Genomic DNA, 17,993 nt, shown 5'->3' on the forward strand with positions numbered 1-17,993 from the left:
GACATGGGCTTTACATTACAACGGTGCTGGTGAGTCCATATTCCACACTGGTCAGAATGCCTTAACCACCCTCAGGAACATGGATTTTTCCTTCTTTGCACCTAAAGCTTTCTTTAAAAATTTCTTCTTTTAAAAGTTTCTTGTTCTTGACAGAGTCCTAAAGGCCATGTCTGTATGCTGAAATGCCATACCCCTGAAGTCTACTGAAGCTTTGCCACTGACTTGAAGGGAGACAAGAATTTATTCCTTGTCTCTAGAATAAACATTCCTTTTCCATTGTACATTTTAGTGGTGAAATCCTGTTTCCAGTACAGTGGGTGACAAAACACCATTATTTTGCTGCAAGTTCAAGATTTATTGCAAACCACTGTCTGCAGGATTCTTAACAGTTTTACCTCTATTGCCCAGCTTCAATATTGTTCTATTATAGTATATTTTGCCTACTTTACAACTATCAAAGTATGTATTATAGCATTTTCCCCTACATACAGGCTAATGTTTAAAAGCAACCCCCACAGAATATACACTCATTACAGAACAATAAAGTAAATGAGTGGAATATTTACTTTAATGGATCTCATAAATAGGAATTTGTCAGGCCCATTAGTACAAACCGAGCCTGGCAGTCCCTGGTTTGGTCTACAGTGGTTCTATAGAGATAGATCAACCCATGTTTCTACTCAAATTACTGAACTAGAAATAAATGGCTTGGCAGCTTCAAGACAGTTCACATATAACATCATCTTTAATTCATATTATATCAAGAGGCTCGTAAGCTTTAGAGAGAAAAGCACTGAAGACTTGAATTCATAACTTTTAATCACCTCTTTCTGGTTTGTTGGCTTTTTGTGTTATCATTGTTTGCTGTTGTTTCCCCCCCACTTTCTTTTAAATGTTTGCACTGTGCAGCACTTTGAAACAGTTTTTCAAGCAAGCCTTTTATCCTATGTAAAATTTCTTACTGAAGACAACAGATGGTAACTAACCATCTATGCTCAGTACTGTCCCGCACTGGCAACAATGTTTAAGAAACCAGGGCACACTGACAGAGACCCTTGGCACTCCCAAAGATTGACAGTCACTTGGCAGTAAAACAGATTTCCAATCAGCCAATTTAGCATGAAGTCAAGGGCATGGGACAATTAATATTAAACATGCTTCCTGCATCACAAACTCTATAGGTGTTCAAAAGTGAAAAAAAATATTAATTCAAGATATCTAAGCAAAGGAGCAGAAAAGATTTGTAAGGGGTTGGAACAGAGTCACGAACATGACTTTGGTACCATTATAAAATTAATTCATCTGCACCCACACCAACTCCCCCTCCCCTCAACATGCCTGATTATCAGCTATTACAGGGTTTGGCATGTTAGGTTTTGTGTATAAGACACTTCTGTTTTGCTGTAGCACAGAGTTTATTTGCACTTCTAAGCAGAAGAAACAAATCTGAGAGCAGCACATTGACCACATAAATACAGACTTCAGCTTCTGGTGAGTTCGCAATGTCTGGGTAGCAAATACAAGAAACTGGGTAAGGCCTTATTGGTGTTTTGTTTTGTTTTTTCCCCCCACTTCCTCAGATGTTATGAAGCAAGAGCAAAGAGAGAAGAGGACATAAAAAGTATTTCTCAGCTGAGCAAATCAAAGTGATACTATATATGAAGGTGCATTCATTAGAATTTTATAAAAAACTAGTTTAATAAATGGGTAATCAATTGTTATGGCATCCAACAATTCAGAAATTGCTTCTGATTTTTCCATATCTACCATATTTACTCAAATATATGACAACCCTGAATATAAGATGACGCCCAAATACTTAGATTCTATATATGAAAAATGTACAAATTTGTTAACTTTTTCCACGTATTATTATTACTGGAAGTTTGCCTTGAATTTGTCCCCCATGTTTACCTACTTATATATAGTACAACATATACATGATATTAATCCAAAACAAAAAGGCTCAGTGATCTACCATGTAGTTCACTGAGCTGGGCCCAAGCAAAGTCAATAGCATTTCAAGCCATGGTAACCCAACACCTCAGAATTGCTCCAGATACTCCCCACAAAGGACCCAAGTGTTAATTAGTGCCCCATTCCTGACTGGGACCAGATGTTCTTGTCACAAGTCCTGGGATCCTCCAAAAATGTATATGTAAATGAGGCACAGGGCAACCTGGTCCAGCTCCACCTCATGAAGGATGAGGCCACACTAATCAGATGTGACGGACTGAGGGATGGGATAACAGAGCAGTTCTGGATGAACCATTTGGGGCCCTATTTCATGATATTTGCCAGACATTTACAGCTGGTGAAAAACAAGAATCATTTAAATAGGAAAGAAAGGTGCAAATCAGCTGTGGGAAAGAAAAGGACATTGAAATGTATTCAGTATAGCTTGACCTGAAAAAGAGTTGGTGCCGAGAGGAACTGCATGCAATGGACACTACCATATACCTTACTCAGTTGGACTACCCTAACCTATCCTTGGGTTATGTTCTCATCAGTATGTTTGCCTAATATGGGCTATATGTTTTATAGTCCTGCTCAGTGTTGGCTGCATTTGATCAACTTCACAGTAGGTTTCCATTACTGAGGACATGCTGCTTTTGGTAGCAGTTTAGTGATAGAAAAATCTATTTAACGAAGCTTTCTTGTATGTGAATATAAGTCAAGAGGCTTTTTCCTCTCTGCTGACTGGGGGCAGGGGGGAGGAGGGACCTTGTCTGGTCTTGCATTTGAGTAAATACGGTACTTAGATTGAGGGAGCTTTGGTGCAAGGACTATCTTGCTATTTGGTGTTCGTAGAACTCCCGATATATTGGAATCCTGGTCCACGTCTGGGACTGTGCAGTGCTATTATGACACAAATAATCAGGAAATTAAGCACATAAATAAATGTCTAGAATGATTCATTCATCTTATAACTATATGTTACACCTTCTTCTGATGCTTTGTAACCATCTTCAGCACATGCTTCTCATATCTATAACATGCTTAAAAATATCTAGGAATCATTTATTAGCTCTTAAACTGTTTTTCAAAGTAACCATAATGCAAAGCATTACCCAACTCAAAAGATACATAAAGCAACAAAATGTTGCACCTACCATTTCGACCATTTTGTTTCAATGTATTTGCTGATAGCTGGATTGAGCTCCCATGACCCATGTTCTGTGGAAACTTCAAATCTTCCAAATTTCCATCTGTGCTTAGTCTTGCAACTTCTAATTCTGTTTGCAAGAAACAAGTGATCACTGGGTTACAACATGGAGAATAATCACCATGAAAATAGTCACCGTATACATACATCATGGCCCCAACACCATTTTTGCAATAAAATGTAAACACAGGAAACAGTATGGAGTGTTGCGTGTTAGACTCTGCTTTGAACTTTCACTCATTTTCCACGTCTTTGCCCTGCAGAAAGGCTTAGATTTTTTTTTTTTTTTTTTTTTTAAACGTAAATAAAATCTATTCCTAGTTTGTGTAAATAAGCACCCAAGGATATTTAGGACAATGGTAAAAGTGAAAATCTGAAAGTGTTCGTATTTTGCCACTGGCTCTTGGTACGTTCTGTAGATTTTATCAAAACTCAGTATCTGTAGTCACAGAAATTAAAAGGAGAGCTATTCTCATTTAATGTGCAGATGGTGGCAGGGCTGGTGTTTTCCAGCGTGCTTGATTTTTTAAAAATTAAAATCAACACTCAGCTAAATAAAGCCACATATTTATAGTCAATTGAGCAAAACAGTATTAAGCATGATGAGAAACAAACTTCTTGTGAACTGTTCTCACTGCTATCATAGGTGTATTAGGCATTGTGTCTGGGATTTTCAAAGCAGTAAAACAGAATGAGGTGTTCAATCCCATCACATTTCAAGTTGAACATTTAATTTGTTTAGAGTCTTTTGAAAAAAACTGAGGCTGAGCTCTTCTACGCAAGTGCCTCCTCTTTGCTACGTATTTTGGCTGTGTTGAGCAAAAGGGCACCTGGGCTTTTAGGTATAATAGTAGTAATAACAAAAGCAACAATAAACAGAAGAGGTCATGTGCCTACATATAGACTCAGTGAAGGCTTCTATAATATTTTACTTCTGTAGAATAGCATCACTACAAGACAAATCCTGCAGGTCTTCGTCAGATGAAACTCCCAAGATCCCAAAAACTGAGTCTGTCTTTATTCTCAGGCACTCATCACTATGGGCCTTGGAAAGTGATAAATCAGAAAAATAAAGGGAGTTCTCTTTGAGAAATGGCTTCAGGTTTCTTACCAACACCTTTATGTCACACTGGGAACCTATGGGGGATATGCCTATTTTTATCACTCAAAGAAAGGTAATTAATTTATTCAAGGATAGATCTCACTTTTAGGGCCAAACCATAAAAGCTGATGTGCACCTACAATTCCTAGATCTTGCTGTTAGCCAAGAACTATTTGGAAAGAGCTACGTTATTTAAGGGATTTTTTTTTTAAATCTTACACAGGTGTAAGCAGACATCACTGGTCAATCACACACAACACTTTACTCTACAATTCTTGGCGACAATCAACAATACTCCATGAGAGGAAGAATCATTCATTAAAATGGAGGGAGAAAGTGTTGCTGAATCTTACTCAGATGAAGTGAATTATACTAGATTGGAGACAGAGCGAAATTCTAGTTCTCACTGAAGACCGTGGAGCTTGTACCATTAATTTCAATAGGACTAGGGTTTCACCTCGCATCTCAAGCCTGTTTTTGCATCTTTTTCCCTGGCAAACACCGGCAATTGCTAGCATTTCAAATGGCTCTGCTCACTTACGGATATTGTCAGTGTTCTCCCTGACGATGTCTGTCTTCAGGAGGTTATCAGCCAGCACAAAGGCACTTTCCTCCACTGTGTCAAGTAACATGGTTGCCGCACGCAGCTGGTCGCTTGCAGTCAAGTCCCTCCAGGCATTCAGAGCCTGTGGCTGTAGGAGGTTGTTAACCGTCTCAACCATGGCCTGCAAGGGAGGGTGAGAAAGGCTTTCTGTGAGTCTGAGCAAACTGTTAAGAGGTCTACAAATACATTCTACCGAGTCAGAAGAGCAGAGTACTGTATGTAGACACAGGATAGCCCCATTCTCCCTTGCCCGGTCCCATTCCCCCTCGCTCTTCATGGCAATCTGCAGTGGAGTTGTTCATGAATTTTCCTCTTGACCAAGCAAGGGAAAAAAGCCTAACTTTCATTCTACAAGCTGAACAACATAATGACCAAAAAGTTATTTTCTATTTCTGTGCTCTTTGCTGGTTAAAGGATGGGGATGGAGGCTCTGGGAAGTTGGGGGCGGGACTTGTCTCTAAAGAAAACATAGGAATTGTATTTGAAAACATGCATCCCTGCAAAGCAGTGAGCTGACAGCCACAGTCTGTTCTGAACTTAAGAAACAGAGCCAGGATGTCAGCTACAAATATTCCAGGTTAACAAAGAATTAACTGCACTAACATTGCCCAGCCAACATAAAATGTTCATTCAAGGGATACTCTTTCCAAGTAAACCCTTCAACATCTGTGCTGCTATCTTATTATCAAGGTAATAAACAAAGGGGCTCTGCTACCTGTGATCCTCAGGTGTTCCTTCATCCAGAGGATCAGCGGGTACCCTTAGAGATTTAGATAAGGTATCACATTTCAAATCATTCCATTCAGCGAAGAGTCTTCCCTGTGCTAACAACTTGGATCCTTTCCACAATGTACAATGCGCCCTAGGTTGCTAAGTAAAAGGAGCACTCCCATTGTGAACTTCCCCAGCATTAATCTGGCTGCACGTTAGGCTGCAAACGACATTGAGCAAGCCTCACAGTTTGTAAATTACAGTTGTCAGATCTGACTGATCCTGAAGATTTTTCTTCACTAAAAACACCCGCTCACTTACTAACCGCTGCTGGCCCAGCTTGTATGTAGCTAGCAAGATTATAAATAGGGAACAACAGAGCCAGTGAGCAAAATTGACTGCACATGTTTAAAAGAAAAACATGCCCAGCTAATGTTCTCTTCTGCTGGTTAGTGTTTTCATGGTTGTTAAAAAATTCCTGCTTCATAATGAAACACCTCCGCTGCCAATTAATACCAGCCTCAGAAACTAATTTGCCCTTTGAGATAAAGTTGCCTTTCTTGACATCATTCCATGTGCTGAAAGGTCTGGCATCAAACCTACTCCACTTTTCTGTGCTGCAAGGAGGGCCCTGCATGACTTCAGCAATTTACAGACCCCAAAACTGTGGCACAGATTATTCAGAGGAGCAGCTGGGAATTCTTCCTCCCTCCTGCCCCACCTCCACCATGCTACAAATCCTGAGTTTACAAGATCATTTATTAACAGGATAGGGCATGACCTGTTTTCTAGGAATAGACCGAGAGCCATGGCCCTAAAAATATATGACCCAAGTATATGGTACCAGGATTGGGGGAAGGCCTGACCCACTGCTGCCCTGCAAGCATGTGAAGTCATTGCAGTGAAAGGGTGGTGCTAAGTCAGAGTGGTAGAATTTCAAATTGCTCAACCATTAGATCACTTACAAGATATTTAAAATAAATTGCAGTAAAGGCTATGGAAACGCAGAGATCTCCAGACTTCCAGGGTTTTTACATGTGTTTCAGGCATAGGGGGTGGGATCCTTTAATTAGGACGGCTCCGAGAGCCACTCTAATTAAAGCACCCACAGCATCTTGTGTATTAGCATCCCTGTGTTTCAAAATGGTGGTGGGAGCACTTTAACTAAAACTTGTAAAATGAGCTTTAGTTACAGTATCCCCACTGACATTTTGAAGTATGAGGACACTGATATATGAGATGTGGAGGCTGGCTGGACCATGCCAGTTGGCATGATCCAGCAGACTCAAGTCTGCTCTGACTCACTGTAATTACAGCACATCGGAGTAGCTTCCTCCCATGTATAGGCACCCCTAATGTTGGTAAGGCAGCCATTTTTAATTCCTAATGAAACTTTACTGACATAGAAGACAGGGCAGGGTGCCATCATGGAGACTATAATACCAATTGCATTAACACCTTTGTGGGGCATCACGGAGTGGGGCGCAGGAGCAGCCGTGATCCCACTAGCGCCCCCTGCCGTGTCAATTAGGCGATTCAGCACCCTCTTATCTCGCCCACCACGTCTTGCTGGTATATATAAGGTTCTATGGGAGGCTGCCTTTTATCTCCTAATGCACGGTGTTATGTTGAACTATCCCCCGTTCTGTATGAGGTGACTCGGTGCACCCCAGCCTTATGGGCAATGCGTGCCTCCTACCTCCCCTTTAGCACGCCCCCAGCCTCGCAGCCCTTCCTGGACATTATCCAGTCCTCAACCTTCTCTGCCCTACCTGGCGCCCCCCAGGCTTGTCACGCAACCAGCACCCCCCGGGCTTGTCACGCAACCAGCACCCCTCTACTCATTAGCCCTATCGGGCTCACTGGTAGTGCTTTTGCCCACTGGGGTCGGCAGCCTAAGCCTTTCCTCACCCTTCTGGTTCCCGTCAATAATAAGTGTCCAATCAGGCTCAGGCGACCTAAGCCTTACCTGGCCTCTCTGGCCCTTCTGGGTGCTTGTCAATAATGTGTGTCCAGCAAGGCTCAGGTGGCCGAAGCCTTACCTGGCCCCTTTGGTTCCTCAGGGTTCCTGTTACAGTGGAAACCCTCCGGAACGCTTTCTAGGCCGCACCCCTCTTGGGGCATCTGTCAATAATCCAAGCCCCTGTTGCAGTTGCTTCCCTAAACGTGCCCCCCCCCCAGGGCTCCTCTCAAGTATCCGCTCGCTCCTGCGGCTCCTCTCTGCTTTTGCCAGTCTTTCCGTAATCACCGACACTGCGCCACCCGGCACCAAACAATCGTGCCGTCCATGGCACTACTTGTTTGCCCACACAGGGCACCGGGAACCCCCAAGCAACTGGGGAGCTCCTGTGAGGCCTCCTCACACCCCTACAACCTTACCTGGTCCTCCGGTATTTATACAACAAACTAAACAGAACCATCAGCCCACCGGCCGTAACCCAACAACAAGCTTCCTCGCTCAAACATAGGCTTTAAGCTCCCTTGCCTCTCTAGTGATAGCCTCTCAGGGAGGGTTCCTTCTACTCTGCCACGAGGCAGCTAGTCGATCTGTCAGTCTGCTCGCCTCAGTTCTGCTCCCTTGCAGAGCTCCTGCTCCTACAGCTGCCAGAAGGGAACTGCTAACTAAGGCTCCGGCCTGGGCTGTTTATAAAGGCCCGGCCCTGCCCCCTTCTGGCCATGTGACCAGCTTGGTTGCTCCGGCAACCACCACCTGTGCTGTCACAGGGAGCTTCAGCAGCCCTTATTCCCTCATAGGAACAGGGCACCTGCGTGACCCTGTGACATAGGGTACAAAGTGCATTTTGATGTCACCAGTCATGTCCATCAGCAGTGAGCAGACACTGCAGAAATGTACCCTTTATGGAATCTCTATTGTACTCCACTGACATATAGAAAGCATAATTTGGAAATGTATGTATCTTCTTTTCTCTTGAGACTAACCACCTCATTTTTTTTAACCCATTAAGCACCCAACTTGCCTACTAAAGCATATTAAAACTTTAGAAAAATCAAGTCATAAAACTTCAAGAGCTTGTTCTATGCCACTCTTGCAAACATAAGGTGAGGTATTTCTCCCAACAAGTGTTGATGCTTCAGCTGTTCTTATTGATATACGTGTGTGTGTGCATGTGTGTCAGTGACATGCACACATGTGTAAAACATTCACATACTAAACCTGGAACCTGTTTTTTAGTATACTGATGCTCAGGAACTTCATCATCATCACACTAGCTGCTAGATTTTTAAACTATGGGCATCTATACAGATGCTTCACAGGTGAGGGGTGCTTTAATTAGAGTGGCTCTGAGAATCACTCTAATTAAAGCACCCGGACTGTCTCATGTACCAACATTCCTGCATTTCAAAATGGTGGCAGAGATGCTTTATCTAAAGCTCATTGAGTGAGCTTTAAATAAAGCTCCTGCACAGCCATTTTGAATTGCAGGGATACTGATACATGAGATACAGAGGCTAGCTGGAGCACAGTAATTACCATGCTCCAACAGACTTGATTAATTGAGTCTGCTGCGATGTACTGTACTTACAGCATGTTGGAGCAGCCTCCCAGCTCGTGTATAGGCACCCTATTTGCTTTTTTAAAGTTTTTTTTAAAGAGCTCTTTGTAAGTTTTTTAATTGCATCTAAAACAACAACAAAAAAGAGAGTGAGAGAGATAAATTTAGCTGTCAAAAAGAAGCATCATAAATCCATGGTATTTAGGCATGTTTTCCAGCATTTTAAAATCTTAAAGTCCAATCTGAATAACACTTAATGCAATTCAGTAGCTCACTTTGGTAACTTATCTCTCTAAAGACCAAAGGGAAGTGTCATTATTTTCTAGTGATCAAAGTCTTGCCTATTTTGCTGTGTATGTCTTTGCAATGTGTTTTTCTTGCAAAGATCCCATATTCATGGAAAGCAAATTATGCACTCTCGTCAGAAAAATGATGATTTTTCTCCCCCTTCAACGTTATTATGCAGAACACAATTTGCATTGCTTTCATCTAGCTCAGCTGCTAATGGGCTCTTTAAATCTTTGGTAAAACAACATGTTGGATTTTATTTTTTTAAATATTTGAACGGTAGAAAGAATTAGTTTTTAGTGCAGATCTAGCTCCTGGGTTTGGACAGAAAGGTAATGCATATTTGACTAAACTTGAAACAGATGCTCGAATGTTTGCATTACGGTGCAACATCTGCTGCAGAGATTCGTCCCGTGGAAAACTATTTTTTTCAGATTTGAATTTTAATTTTTGTTGGGGTTTTCTGTGCTTGCACAATGAAAATTTAGTCAGGCATTAAAAAGCTCTCCTACTGAGTTGGGAGTCCTGACCTTCAGCAGGATGCCAGATTTGGAAAGTATCTGTATGACTAGACTGAAACCAGCAAAGCCATACCACTGGTGAACAAGGATATGATCTGAAGCCTATTGATGGCTTCGGTGGACACTGGCAGGTGAAGTCCTTATGCTTGATTTGCAAGTATCCCTAAAACTCCCTTCACTGGCTTTGCATCAGGCATGAATTTGGCCGACTGCTTTTCCCAAAGGCCGGCTCATCTCACCTAGTGTAGTGCACTAATCTAGTGTTCCAAGTGTTACATTTTAAGAAAAGCACTTCATCACAGCTGAGTGCTGCAGGCAATGCCAAGGAGATTAGGTGTTAATATAATGTTTGGGTTTGGGACAGAGGCTGAGGTAGGTGTTTAAACGAAACAAAACAGCTGTTACAGCAACAGCTTCTAAGGCCGAGATTGCAAGTTGCAAGAGGAAGGAGATTGGGGTGGAGGGTAAGCCTACGGGGAAGAATGTACAATGGTTAGTCCTAGTTAAGGCACTGATCTTAGGAGACGGACCTCTGGCTCAACTGCCAATCTCTGGTCTCTTCCCATGAGGTAGCTGTGTTTGATACCTGCATCCCTTTTTTAAGGAGCAGTGGCACATTGCTCTGTCAACTAAAGAGAGTGAAGTGAGTGTCTTGAATGCCATTATAACATGTAGAGAATGGCACTGGAAAACTCCACACAGAGCGCTAGAAGAGTGGAGGTCAGGTCATGCCATGGGACTTTATCAGTGAACAACAGCTATGACGTATGCGTGGTCAGCGTGAGACTACCCAAGACCCAGATAAAAGCTGGGATTTCAAAAAAGACCTAAAATGCCATGTGTGAACAACTTGTAAAAGGACTTGGGTACCTGACTCCCTCAAGCTCCTTCAAATGAATAAGCAAATCAGAAACCCTGCTGGTTCATACTTTGATTCAGTGAGTTAGATGTCTTCCACTGGTGTTTTTTTCTTCCCTCCCCTGTTCTCACCTTAAACATTAACTGAGTACAGCTCATCTGAAGGCAGAGATTTCAGAAGGGCAGGCCAAATAGCTTTTGTGAGACTTCATGCAAAGTAAGATGTATGGGGCTCCAGCCTGTTCTTTCCAAAACAGAAACCAACCTCCTACTCCATCTTTGCATGCATATTTAACTTCCCTGAGGAAACTCCAAGGTTGCTGGGTTATAAAAATGATGATTAGCATACCACAAAGAGAGAGAAGGGCTACAATGCTAGGAAATCTCTCTTGTGCAAGCCAGCAAGCAAAGGCTTACTAGCTTGTAGCCTCAGGTCATAGATAGACAGAGAGAAAGATTACATTGGGGAGTTCTCTCAGCGGAGTACCAGAGGAGATGTCCTACCTGAAGCTGTCTGGTAACTGTGTTATACTTTAGGCCAAATGCAATAAGATAGGGCCCATTTTTGCTCCTATAGAAGCCAAAGGATCCTATTGATTCTAGTCATGAAGGTTTTAGCCTGCAGACAGTGTTCTGGGATTGACAAAAGTGCCTGAGAGCAGCAGACACCCAAGACCCACTGAAAATTTAGGAGATATGGGTACCTCTGAAAGTCCTGATTTATGACTTAGATTATAAATTCTTAGGGGCAGGAACTGCTGCATTGGTCTTTCAGGTCCCAATTCATGCTTGGAGTGCCTGGGCAACAGTACAACACAGACACTTAAAAGTAAGAGCAGAGGAGAGACCTTGTTATAATGAGGGTAAACTCATTGTTTCCTGACTTTGTCCTGGGATTACAAAATAAATAAATAAAGCACCAATGTAAAAGTTTCATTGCAGAAACTTACAAATGGATATTAAAATTCACATTATTGATGGGCAACTAATTAGAAGTGTTTCAGTAATCATACATTACTAAAAGGCTGATTGTACATATCCTGTTGATTTCCTTTGTGACAGCTGCTTTGTTCTTTAAAATTGCACTCTGCTTGTTTGTTTACTTGTATCTTCTCCCCCTGTAGAGAATTCAAGTGAGGAAACTAGGTTTTAAATCTAGGAGCACGTGTGGTACCAGTGGTAAACAGAATCATGCCACTGAACTTTGAAACCTTGCACTTCGATATCAAATGTATTTTCTATGCTCAAAGCCCTCATTTCTTACTCAGAATAGCCTGTAGTGAATTCTGGCAGCTGAAAGACCTGTTCATCCCTGTGTCCTTGTTACATAGCCTAGGAACATTTTTTTTTTTTTTTGCCTTCCACTGTTTATATATTTCAACCCACACTTGTAGGGATCAGATTAAAAAAGCTAAAGCGGTGACTGAACTGAAATTAGCAAAAGGAATCAAGGACAACAAGAAGTCCTTCTTTAGCTCTGTAGGGAACAGGAGGAAAACAAATGGGAGTGTGAGGCCATTGCTTAACAACTCAGGACAGCTAGTCACTGGCACACAGGAGAAAACTAAACTCCTGAATGACTACTTTGCTTTGGTCTTTCACCAGGCCAAGTGGAGAATCATGTTAGGTAGGGTAAACGAGCAGGTTTAAATGACCACCTTCCTACTACTGCCGTAGAACTGGTGTGTGATCAGTTAAAGAAACTGAATGTATGCAAGTCAGCAGTACCAGATGAACTTCATCTGAGAGTGCTGAAGGAGCTGGCTGAAGTCATTGTGGAATCCCTGGTGAAGTTCTTCCAAAACTTATGGCACCCCAGGGAGGTCCCTGAGGACTGGAAGAGGGCCAGTGTTGTGCCCATCTTCAAGAATGGGAGGAGGGAGGACCCAGGTAACTATAGGCCAATTAGCCTAACTTCTATCCCAGGGAAAATCCTGAAAAAATTAATTAAGGAGTCTATATGCAATAGGCTTGCAGAAGGTAGGATTCTGAATGACAGCCAGCATGGCTTTGGTGCAGGCAGGTTCTTGTCTTACCAACCTCTTCTCCTTTTACAATCAGATGACTCGCCACCTGGATAAGACACAGGAGGTTGACGCTGTGTACCTTGACCTCCAAAAAGCTTTCGATCTTGTATCTCATGATGTTCTCATGAGAAAATTGGAAGACTGTGGGCTTAACTGTGAAACTGTCAGGTGGGTAGGAAACTGGCTGCGGGGCACAACCCAGAGAGTTCTAATGAATGGATCTTGGTGGGAAGTGGCCAGTGGTGTCCAGCAGGGGTCAGTGCTTGATCCACCACTATTCAACATGTTCATCAATGATTTGGATGTGGGGGTGAAGAGCTCACTGGCCAAGTTTGCAGACAACACCAAATTATGGGGAAACACGATCACACCTGAAGATAGGCTGCAGGTACAGGTGGACCTAGACAGGCTTGCAAGTTGGGCAGGCTGGAACCAGATGAAGTTCAACATCAAGAAATGTAAAGTGCTCCACCTGGGAATAAACAATCCCCCGCACACCTACAGGCTTGGCAATGCCAACTTGACCAGCACTATGAATGAAAGGGACCTGGGGGTAATAACAGACCACAGTATGTTGCACTGCTGGCTCATGTTCAATGTAGCCAGCAGGGCTAACAATACTCTGGCATGCATCAATCAGTGCATCTCCAGCAAAACCAAAGAAGTGATTCTCCTACTCTACTTGACACTGGTGAGACTGCATGTGGAGTACTGCATCCAGTTCTGGGTGCCGTAATTCAATAAGGATGTGGAAAAGCTCGAGAGAGAGTCCAGAGAAGAGTCATCTGTATGATCAGGGACTTGTGCGGCAAGTCATAGGAGGAAGGATCTGGAACTCTTCAGCCTGAAAAAGAGAAGTCTGATAGGGGACTTGGTAGCAGCTTACCATTACATCACAGGTGTACATCAAGGGCACAGTGAACAGCTGTTCACCAGGACACCCTTGAGGAAAACTAGGAGTAATGGTCACAAACTCCTGGAAGACTGTTACAGGCTCAACATTAGGAAAAAACTACTTCAAAACTAGGATGACCAGACTGGAATAAGCTCCTTCCAGAAGTGGGACAATCACCTACCCTGGAAATCTTCAAGAAGAGACTGGACGGTCACCTTGCTGGGGTCACTTAACCCCAGGTGTCATTCCTACTTGGTGCAGGGGACTGGACTTGATGATCTTCTGAGGTCCCTTCCAGCCTTACAATCTCTGAATCTACCATACCCTGACCTTGAGAAATGGGTGACTTTCCTACGGTTCTAAAACCTTAAAATTTCTGTTGTTTAATAGTATCTTGAGTAGGCTGTCAATTGAAGAGCTGAAAAAGCCAATGAACCTACTACAGGATACAACTTTCACATCTTTTCAACTGTGAATGATAAACTCTAGGTTCAGACCAAAACTATTAGGGCTCAAAAAGGACTTCTTGGGTCCACTGTTTGGATATCTCTTTGGAACTTTCCAGAGGATGCAAAACATCCTCTTTTGTATGGGAGCATCTGTTTAAGATAGGCCTGACAAGTTTTACAGACAGCTTCCCACAGGACTTGCACTGAGATCCTAACTTATGTAGGAGTTGTACTCAAATGAAGCAGTGGAATCAGGCCTTAAATAGTCCATTCTTGTAATGACTTTGATGTAAAGTGGTTTTACTAGGACTCCAATATAAAGACTAGGTCCAAATCCCATTCCAACAAAGGAAAAGACAATAAGTTTAATTACCTGGAGAGCTCTTTTCAGTTCAATGCCAGGGTTCAGTTTCAGCAAGATCAGAACCCAGCAAGGATGAATGCTGACATCAACAAAACAGTTGAGATTATGTTTAAAATCACACACTTGCATAAGGAATAGACAATCTGGCCTTATGTGTAATATTTATCATAGACATCTGTAAGTTAACAACTGTTACAATTTAATTGAGCCCCTCCTGTGTCAGATGCATCAAAAATAATTTTAGCTTATTACTGTCAATTTTTTTTTTTTTCAGGTGTTTTAAACTCATTGCAAAACAAAGAATGGTTCAAGAAAACCTGCTAATCAACAAGTCTGGCCACAGGGAGTTTGGGTGGAATATTTAAAGGTATTCAGAGTCTGAGGACACAGATCAGTGGTTAGTAGCATTTGAAAAAGAGAGCTTGCCCACCTATTTATATATTTTAGTGAATTTAGAGAATACACAAAGCACTGGGTATACACACAGTACTAACCACAAACACCAGATTTCTTTTCATCTAAGGGTCACATGTAGTAGAGAAGACAGTGCCATAGGTCTCCCCATGCTGCAAAACATGTTAAGAGTCCAGTGAGTAAAGCACAGATTGTGACTTAGGCAGACCAGGATTCTATTTCTAGTTATATCATGGAGCTGCTGAATGATCTTGGCTAAATCATTTCCCTTCTCTTCTCCCTCCCACTCTTTGTTGCCTTCTCTTAAATAATGAACTCTCCAGAGCCACACCTCAAACCATGTCTATGCTGAAAACACTTTACCAGTATATTCTAGAGTAGCAGAATTGTGCTCTACCCTGGAAGAATAAAAGCTGGCCCCTCATGACTGAAAGAAGCTGTAGCAATGCAGTTTTGCTAGTGTAACTACATTTATTCCAATGGCTTCCATCAGCACAACTATGTTGGTCAGGGATCACACCTCTGTACACCTCTTGAGTAATACAGTTCTGTTGGCAAAGTTTGTCCTGTGACATAGCTTCACTATAGGCTTGTACAGAGCCTACACTATGGGACTCTGGTTATGACTGGGGCCTTTGGGTGGTATTGTAAGGCAAACTGGTGTGGCAGCAGCAGCAGTGATCATTATTGCTATTACTGAAAGCAGGCTAGAAATGTTATTAACCCATGGTTTAGATGTAATTCACTATTCTACTGCAAAATCCCTGGAAGGAACAATGGGAAAACTCACCTACTGAAAGATAACACCTCAAAGCAAAGTAAATGCCTTGGAATATAGGTAGACAAAGTTCTGTGGGAGAATCTGATAGCTTTTATTAGACCAACTTAAAACAGCTGGAAAAAAATTTTAAGCAAGCTTTCGGGTTTAAAAATGTTTCATTCGATCCAGGAAGGGCACACACCAACTGAGGATACTTCCTTAGCCTGACAAAGGGTTTTAAACCCGAAAGCTTGCTTAAATTTTTTTCCAACTGTTTAAGTTGGTCAAATAAAAGATATCAAATTCACCCTAAGAACCTTGTCTGCTTATGTCCTTAAACCAACATGGCTACAACCTACACCCTTGAAATACAGGTAAGTTTTATGGGCAAAAACAGTGATCTTGGAGTGAATCTCAAAATATTACACTCCTGTTGTATTTATTAACTAATGATAAATAGCAGGGTGGGATATCTAAAGTGCCTAAAAACGATTTGGCACCCAAGGCAAAGCATCTGGTTTTTGCTACCAACATGCCTATAAAAGGTCTAGTGAGAACACAGCTTTATCAGTATAAAGGTGGCATATACTGGTATAGTTCTTCTTCATATATTTACCTTTATAGCACTACAATGCAAGGGAAGGTTGTACCTTTTTAATTATGATGGTGTAGTTACAACTGTACCATTTTCTAGTACAGGTAAAGTCTTGTGTATTTTGTAGAAAAGCCACCTGCAAGCATTCTTTCTTGTTCACAAATTTTCTCTTTAGTGCCTCATTTCTGTTGTTTGATATAAGGAAAACAATGTTGATAAAACAAAAATTAAAACATCAAAAAAACCCCCCTGGTAATATCTGTAAATCCCCCAAACAAAATGAATTGAAGGCCTGATCAATTCCATAGACAGAAGGTTTTGCAGGAATTGGTGCAACAGGTGTTCCTGGACATAAATAAATGCCATTAGAAAAGGAGCACACCGTTACTGAGTAGCTTGAATGGACATCATAGATAAGAGGAACAGACTGATAGCATGGATCTGGGCATATAAGGAGACACAGTACTGGAAAGGTTAATGCACTGAAACAGAGCGGCTCAGGAAATGACTGGCCTCTTTAGAATAGCAAATGAATAGAACATTGTCATCTATACAAAAGGGTCACAAGTCAAACTGGAACAGTCATCAGCCAATGCTAGGACATTAGATCAAAAATAGATGAGCATATTATTCTTTTAGCTATTGTTAAACAAGAAAAATGTCATTTTAGTTAAATGATGTCATTAAATTCTGTTCCTCTGCTGGGAGCTGGCTTCAAATCTCTCTGACAAAGCTCTTCACCATCACATTGCTCCTTTTTCCTGTAAATTGCTCTTTTAAATTCAGATTAAATATTTTCTTTACCCAAAGCTCAGGTAATGCATGACAGATAATTTAATAAAAGGAGGACAGCCTCATCTCCAAGGCCTGTCAATGAATTTCTCTCCAAAAGGGATGAAGCAACTGTAATATTCAGTAAAACAGTACAACATGCACTTAGCCTGAGTTTGTCTGAAGTGCAATGAGTTAGTTTAAAAATGAAAAAAGAAAGAAAACTCTTAAATATAGAATCTAGGTTCTCCATTTGGCCTGCTAAAGCTATCTGAAAATAGAATAATACCAGCAATGGAGAACTTGTTTTGATTTACCACTACAGAATGTGAGGGCCTCAAGTTTGACTTGCAAGCTGAGCCAAATGAAAGCTCCCAGACTACTGCACCTGGCACCACAGTTTGGGAAAGAGGTGAGCTGCCAACAGTGGTGAAAGAGCAGGTTAGGGACAATTTAGAAAAAGCTGGATCTTTACAGGCCATGGGGCTGGATGTGATGTACCCAAGGGAGCTGAAGGAGTTGGCTGATGTGATTGCAGAGCCACTGACTATCATATTTGAAAACTTGTGGCAATTGGGAGAGGTCCTGGATGACTGGAAAATGACATATATAGTGCTCATCTTTTAAGAAAGGGAAGAAAGAGGATACAGGGAACTAAAGACTGATCAGCCTCACCTCAGCCCCTAGAAAAATCATGGAGCAGGTACTCAAGGAATCCTTTCTAAGGACTCAGAGCAGAAGAAGGTGATTAGGAGCAGTCAGTATGGATTAACCGAGGGCAAGTCATGCCTGACCAACTTGATTTCTTTCTATGACGAGATGATTGCACTGTGAAGGTGCAAGCAAGATAGGGAAGTATGGGTTGTATACAAAACTGGCTGGATTATCAGATTTAAATGGTAGTAATCAATGGCTCAATGTCTAGATGGCAGCCAGTATCAAATGGAGTGTCC

General features: G+C 41.9%; 1 protein-coding gene across 11 annotated transcripts in view; it reads right to left on the reverse strand.

Annotated features, from left to right (window-relative positions):
- Positions 1 to 17,993, reverse strand: part of ADGRL3 (adhesion G protein-coupled receptor L3) — an 864,517-nt gene that overhangs the window by 139,181 nt on the left and 707,343 nt on the right. For all 11 annotated transcript variants that reach the window (XM_019534224.1, XM_019534215.1, XM_019534217.1 and 8 more), the window contains 2 exons: positions 4,810 to 4,993; positions 3,114 to 3,236 (listed from right to left, as the gene is read on the reverse strand). In XM_019534224.1, coding sequence (XP_019389769.1) covers positions 3,114 to 3,236; positions 4,810 to 4,993 — 307 coding nt within the window. The remainder of the gene's footprint in view (positions 1 to 3,113; positions 3,237 to 4,809; positions 4,994 to 17,993) is intronic.

Source organism: Crocodylus porosus, unplaced genomic scaffold (genome assembly GCF_001723895.1).
Source record: "Crocodylus porosus isolate Cpor-Errol unplaced genomic scaffold, CroPor_comp1, whole genome shotgun sequence".
Taxonomy (NCBI): Eukaryota; Metazoa; Chordata; order Crocodylia; family Crocodylidae; genus Crocodylus; species Crocodylus porosus.